The 6686-nt window shown below is 38.4% G+C and overlaps 1 protein-coding gene across 1 annotated transcript; it reads left to right on the forward strand.

Moving 5' to 3' along the window:
• Positions 1-655: 655 nt before the first annotated feature.
• Positions 656-6112, forward strand: LOC148875631 (G-type lectin S-receptor-like serine/threonine-protein kinase At1g11300). The gene is made up of 7 exons (XM_088964570.1): positions 656-2071; positions 2496-2603; positions 3296-3495; positions 3579-3789; positions 4801-5038; positions 5149-5299; positions 5396-6112. Exons 1-7 carry the CDS (start codon positions 751-753, stop codon positions 5708-5710), a joined length of 2544 nt encoding a protein of 847 aa, XP_088820696.1. The 5' UTR covers positions 656-750; the 3' UTR covers positions 5711-6112.
• Positions 6113-6686: the final 574 nt, after the last annotated feature.

Here is a 6686-nt window from a genome sequence, read left to right on the forward strand (position 1 = left end):
GACTTGAGTTGTTGCCCCTTCTTCTCCTCTACCTGTAATGGGAAAGGATTTGTTGTAATGAACTCCCCCAAGACGATATCTGAATCTGAATGTATCCTCTTGTAAAGTCAACTCCATTTTGTCTGTAGTCTTGCTATCACTTCCCAGTATGTGGTGTCGGTGCGGCCTTGTTGGTCTATTACCAGCGTCAGCAGCATACTATCTAAATCTAATTTCATGGATTTGCTTGGTGAATTATATTGTAAACAATATATTTTAGTAACCTGTGAAATGTATCAAACTACGACCGTAAGAAAAAAAAAAAAAAAAAAAAAACGAGGGTACAATGCAACCAAGGCGGTTGGTTTAGAAAAAAAAAGCCGGTACTATTCTTCTATCTATTCACATTACAATTTCCAATTACTACCAAATAAGTCTCATCTTTTTATTAATCTACTGCAAATTTGAAAGTTTTTTAGGCTCAGTTTAGAAGGAATACAAATACAAATACAAATACGTAGAATGCAAAATTTTACATATTCCAGGGAGATACCGTGACAGGGCAATAAGTTATATTTGGATAAACTACTATAGTATTAAGCTGCAAAGATTCTTCTTTAATAAGTCTGCTTAGCAGAAGTGGTCAAGCAAGGATCTGGGTAAATACCCCTTCCCTTACGAGATTGAGATTAGCTACATCGAGTTATATAGGTCTTCTGTACTTCAGTCTCCGACAATCGGGCCAGCAACAAGCATCATCTTTAGGAGATCATGGATACAAGCAAATTTAGCAATGGCAGATTCTTGAGAGCTCTTCTTACTGTGCTTTCCGTTCTCTCTGTTAGACGTTCTTCCGGTACCATAGACATAATTACACCAACCCAAAACATAACAGATCCAGAGAGTCTAGTCTCTGCTGGGGGTTTTTTCAAATTAGGCTTCTTCACCACCGGGAATTCTACTAGTCGGTATGTCGGGATTTGGTATAACAACATCCCTGAGCAGACAATTGTATGGATTGCCAACAGAGATAACCCGTTACCGCACTCATCTGGGGTGATAAGGATTGCGAATGATGGAAACCTTGTGGTGGTGGATGGACAGGAAAAGATTTTCTGGTCTACAAATATTTCAACTATTGCACAAAATTCTAGTGCCATGCTCTTGGATTCAGGGAATCTAGTCTTGCAGCAAGGAAGCTCAACAGATGGCGACAACAATGGGTCGGTGTTGTGGGAGAGCTTTGAGCACCCTTGCGATACATTCTTGCCCAAGATGAAGATTGGTACCAGCACAAAGACGGCTGAGAAGCAACTGCTAACATCAAAGAAAGGTTATTCAGATCCTTCCACTGGTAGATTCTCTGCAGGTGTTGTCCCCTTGAACATTCCTGAGGTGTTTGTCTGGAATGGTTCTCTCCCACACTGGAGAAGTGGGCCATGGAACAACCGGATCTTTTTAGGGGTGCCCGACATGTACTCTGTTTACCTCGACGGATTCAAGATGGATAGAGATGCTCAAGATGGAAGTGCCCACTTGACATTCTCTTATGTCAGTTTACCTTTCTTGTTGGTGAGGTTTGTTCTGGATTCTGAAGGCAAGTTAGTGGAGTATGATTGGGGTCAAGAGAACAAGAACTGGACCATTGGCTGGTTAGCCCCAAGAACAGAGTGTGATATCTATGGAAAGTGTGGAGCATTTGGGAGCTGTAATGCATTGGATTCGCCAATCTGTAGTTGCTTGAAGGGATTCATCCCAAAGTCCGTAGAGGAATGGACCAAGGGAAATTGGTCAAGTGGGTGCATGCGCAGGACAGAGTTACAATGTGAAAGAAATAACACCAGTAGTGAAAAGGAGAAAACAGACGAATTTTTTAAGCTGAAAATGATGAAAGTTCCAGATTCTGCAAACTGGTCCGCTGCAGCTGATGCGAATGATTGTGAGAAACAGTGCTTAAGCAACTGCTCCTGTGTCGCTTATGCATTTGACATCAACATAGGGTGCATGTCTTGGAGTGGAAATTTAATAGATACCCAGAAATTCTCCACAGGCGGGCTGGAACTTCACATTCGTTTGGCATATTCTGAATTTGGTATGGAATTCTTCCTCTTCTTCTTCTTCTTCTTCTTCTTCTTCCAATGCCTTTAGATATATACCTTTGCATTACTTGTCGAATGAAAGGACAACCTTTTCTGAAACCCGTTAAACAAAAACTATCCTATGCACTTCTTTGTTCCATTCTGGTTTCCCTTTTCATTCTAGAACAGAAGCTCACCATTTACCAAGGAGCCATTGCCGGTTGTTTACGATTTAAAGGAATACAGTTCAGTTTCTTGAAGACTATTTCAAAATTTTCTCACTCCCAGAAATATGAAATAACTCCAATATTTGTGCAGGGCATCTAAACGGGATATTTAGTGACTATGTTTTCAACAAATTACCTCAATAACTGGAGTTCATCCATTTTGGTTATATTTTGTCCGTACCTTCTTTTTCATATATTCTTTTTAATGCAGGCAGGAAACATTCAAAAGCAGTTATCATCACGGTGGTCGTTGTCGTAGGAGCTGTTACCCTTGGTGTCTTAGCCTGTTGTGCGCTGAGGCGGATGGCTAAACAAAGGGGTAAGATCTTGATTATTAGAGGTTCAAATAAACTCTTGAATTTCAATGTTGAGACTTGAGAGTTCAGAAATTCCCCATTAAAGTGCCGCAGCTCAACCCCCAATGTGTCGCACGCACGCGGTGTGGGACCTTTGGTTAGTAGATTAGGACTTGGGAGTTGGAACAACCACCAAATCAAGTGGTCCCCGGCTCCCTGCCTAAGAGTTTGACCATTCCACTTCCACCCAAAAAGTATAAATAGTCGCAGCCATCTGGTCAACAAGGCTGTGGTTCTGGGTCAGGACTCAGGACACCAGATTATGACCTTCTAGACTCCTTAAGTGGGAAATGGGAATCACTTGTGGTAGCAGTTATCATTCTGGAGATGAAATGACTACTGTAATCCAGCATTTTGACTTCTGCGTTGGAACGCAGAATTTGTAGGCTGAAAATTCTCGTTTCACAGAATTTGACAAAGCTGAGAAATGAGCATCAACTAAAGGAATCTAAAAATCGATCCCTGGTGAAAATCTGCCGCTAAATCCAGGTTTACCCCAATCCAGACACAACCTTGGAGAATTGGGTCCCGATGCATCGTATTGGTGGCTAGATTTCCCGTTCTTGTGCTCGACTGAGCACCCAAACCAAAACTGGGCCATATTAATATTTAAATTAATACTTCCTTTGTTCCTTACTACTGAATCTGGGACCAGGGCTGAGGAAGAAAGGCGTGGATGGGGCAGAGGTATCTAAAGAAGTATCAGACGGAGTATTGCATAAAGATAGCATAATAACGCAACGAGGAAAAAGCACAGATCTACCGGTATTTGAATATGAGGACCTTGCAATTGCAACAGACAAATTTGACCTCGGAAACAAGCTTGGAAAAGGTGGTTTTGGTGAAGTCTACAGGGTAAAGAAAGATTGTTTTCAAAACCACAATGGTGAAGTAAATCTGGTAATTCATTTATAAATTATTTTGATTGCTTGACTCAGGGGAGATTGCCAGACGGCCAAGAAATAGCTGTGAAAAAACTCTCAAAAACCTCTGGGCAAGGGTTAGAAGAGTTCAAGAATGAGGTTGCGGTCATCTCTAAGCTCCAGCATAGAAATCTTGTCAAACTCCTTGGTTGCTGTATTGAAAGGGAGGAAAAGATGTTGATATATGAATACATGCCCAACAAAAGTCTAGATGCTATTCTCTTCGGTTAGATCTTGGAAATAACCTTTATTTGTTCGTTTCATTTCATTTTCTTTGCTTGAAAAATGATCAAACACACGCATGCACTTTAACTGCATGTTGATTTTCATGCCGATGACCCAGTAGTTCTAGTTCAGTTGTTGACCCGGCGTCCCTCTCCCTGCTTACTGTGTCAGAGAGTTGAGGCTACTTGTATTTATGATATTCGGGCCGGCTTGGTTTACTAAATACTCAAAATCGGTTCAAAGTAATCGAGTTTGAGTTTCGCTCGACTCCAGTTACATTGTTGGTCGAACCGAGTTCTCCCTTTGTAATACTCGGCTCGAATGGCTTGCAAATACAATCAAGATTATTAAAAAACATTTTTAATATATTTGTATTTATCATATTAATAAACATTGTTTTTTGAAATTAACTTATTTGTAATATAAATAAATACATTTATAATTAATTTTTATAATATATTTTTGTTTATAATATTAATTTATCTATAATTTTAGTATATTTTTATTTTTTTATACACTTAATATTCAGTTATTTATAGTTTTTAATACTAATTTATTTATAATTGACTCAAGTTGAGCCAAGGTCAAATAGTTCGCAAGTATCAATTCAACTTGAATTTGAACCAAATACGTGAAACTAAATCAAGTTTGATGCTAGATCAAGGTTTAAGCTCAAGCTCGAGCAGCCTAATACGAATTCACATTTGCACCCCACAATGTCCCACAGAATATGTCCACCTTGTATTAGGAATATCTTCCGATAACAACTATGGAAGATGATGAGACATCATCGGGAAATATTCCCAATACAAGGTGGGGATGTGCTGTGGGGTATTGTGGGGAGCAGATGTAAACTCGCCTAATACTTGGCTCAAGTCGACTCAATTACAATCCACTGACCAATTCAACTACTAGATCATCATCGTTAGGTTTTATATGATTTTTTATATGAAAACCAAATATATTCTTCTTACCATGAAATAACTTACTTGTTTTGTGAAATTTATATCAGATCCAACCAAACGAACAATTCTAGATTGGAATAAACGTCTCCGTATCATTGAAGGGATTGGCCGAGGACTCCTTTACCTTCACAGAGATTCCAGATTAAAAATTATTCACAGAGATCTGAAAGCAAGTAATATATTATTGGATGAAGAGCTTAATCCCAAAATTTCGGACTTCGGCATGGCGAAGATAATTGGAGGCCCTGAAGATGAAGCAAGTACCAGAAGGGTGGTTGGGACATAGTAAGTAGCTAGTCCTCGGTTACTCAGATCTCTGTGAATTCACAGGTTTACAAATATAGAAGAAATTAATACTTTCTACTCATAATTGTGACTGAAACAATTGAATGCAGTGGTTATATGTCTCCTGAATATGCCATGGAAGGGCGATTTTCTGAGAAATCCGATGTCTTTAGCTTTGGGGTTCTGCTTTTGGAGATTGTAAGTGGGAGAAAAAATGGTAGCTTTTATCATCTGCAGGAATGCTCGAGCTTTCTGGGACATGTAAGATTAATGCAAATTAATATCTTTTTTTTTTTTTGTTTTCTCGATAAAAAGCGTATTTGTTTTGTATCTGAAAAGCTGATGTGCTCGTTTCAGGCATGGACGTTATGGAACGAAGGGAAGATTTTGGAGTTAATCGATCCAATAATATTATGCGAACCACAGTCAATTGAGGAGGAGGTACTGAGATGTATCCGTGTGGGACTGTTGTGCGTTCAAAAATTCCCAAAAGATAGACCAACTGTGTCTTCCATAATGTCCATGCTTAGCAGTGAAATTGCAGATCTTCCTACACCAAAACAGCCTGGGTTTATAGAGAGGCTGATTTCCTCTGAAACAGAATCGTTTCAAAGGAACCAAATGATATGCTCTAAGAACGATGTTACCATTACAACTTTAGAGGGTCGGTAGCATCATCTCAACATTTCCGCATGTATAAGTAGATATTTAGTGCAGCTTGATTTCTGCATTTGATGCTGTGAACTCTCAAGGCTCACTTTGTTTGCAGCGTAAATCTGAATAATGAAGAGTTAAAAGGGTAAAATGGTCAGTGGCCATGTTCTTTAACGTGTCCGTTCAATCTGTTCACTGGATTGCGGGTTATACGTTCTATGCATGCAAAATTTTGGAAACCATAACTTTGCACTCTGACATTGGGATGATCTTTTTTTTATTTTTATTTTGAACCTTACCCCATTATTTTAGCAAAAAAAGAAAATCCTTTTTAGCCTCAAATTGTAATTTTTAATATTTTTATAAATATGAAAAATAAAAACTGAAAACTGAATTAAAAACATTAATTAAATATAAAAATGCATATAACATATCTTAAACATGATTATACATTATTTATCGATATATTTACTTTAAATACATGTAGGATGGTCTGACCCGTTCGACCCAGATGGCCGAACCAGTGACCCATGACCCAGAGACAAAAAATGATTCGGCCTCTAGACTGGTTTTTAAAACATTATTTTATATATACACTCAAGTTTCTAACTTACAAGTTACAAATGCAATCATATTCAGGTTATAAACTTCATTACAAATGCAATCATTTTAAATGCAGATTTAAAATCTTTTTTAATAGAGAAAGTAAATGATGAAATAGAAACATCATGTTTGGGATTATTTATGCATGATTATTGAGAATATATGTTTTTTCAGAGACCAAATCAACCCCCCACAACGGCTGCAATTGGGAGGGTGATTTGAACTCGTTTTTTGATGGGAAAATGTTGCTAATACACAGCTGCAATTGGCTGTATGCAAGATGTGATCACGGCATTAAGAAGATTGAATCTGAGTTCCGCTAATGGTGCCTTCTTTTCCGCAGTCTCTTTAAGTGACGGCAATCCTAGTAGTATGCTTCCTTGTAAGTTGT

The sequence above is a fragment of the Nelumbo lutea genome, chromosome 1 (assembly GCF_056320005.1).
Source record: "Nelumbo lutea isolate HS-2025 chromosome 1, American lotus-T2T, whole genome shotgun sequence".
Classification (NCBI taxonomy): domain Eukaryota; kingdom Viridiplantae; phylum Streptophyta; class Magnoliopsida; order Proteales; family Nelumbonaceae; genus Nelumbo; species Nelumbo lutea.

Coding starts and splice junctions, on each gene's coding strand:
- LOC148875631 (XM_088964570.1), top strand. CDS start 751: ATGGATACAAGCAAATTTAGCAATGGCAGATTCTTGAGAGCTCTTCTT. Junction 3,790..4,800: donor TCTAGATGCTATTCTCTTCG/GTTAGATCTTGG, acceptor AATTTATATCAG/ATCCAACCAAACGAACAATT. Junction 5,300..5,395: donor GCTCGAGCTTTCTGGGACAT/GTAAGATTAATG, acceptor TGCTCGTTTCAG/GCATGGACGTTATGGAACGA.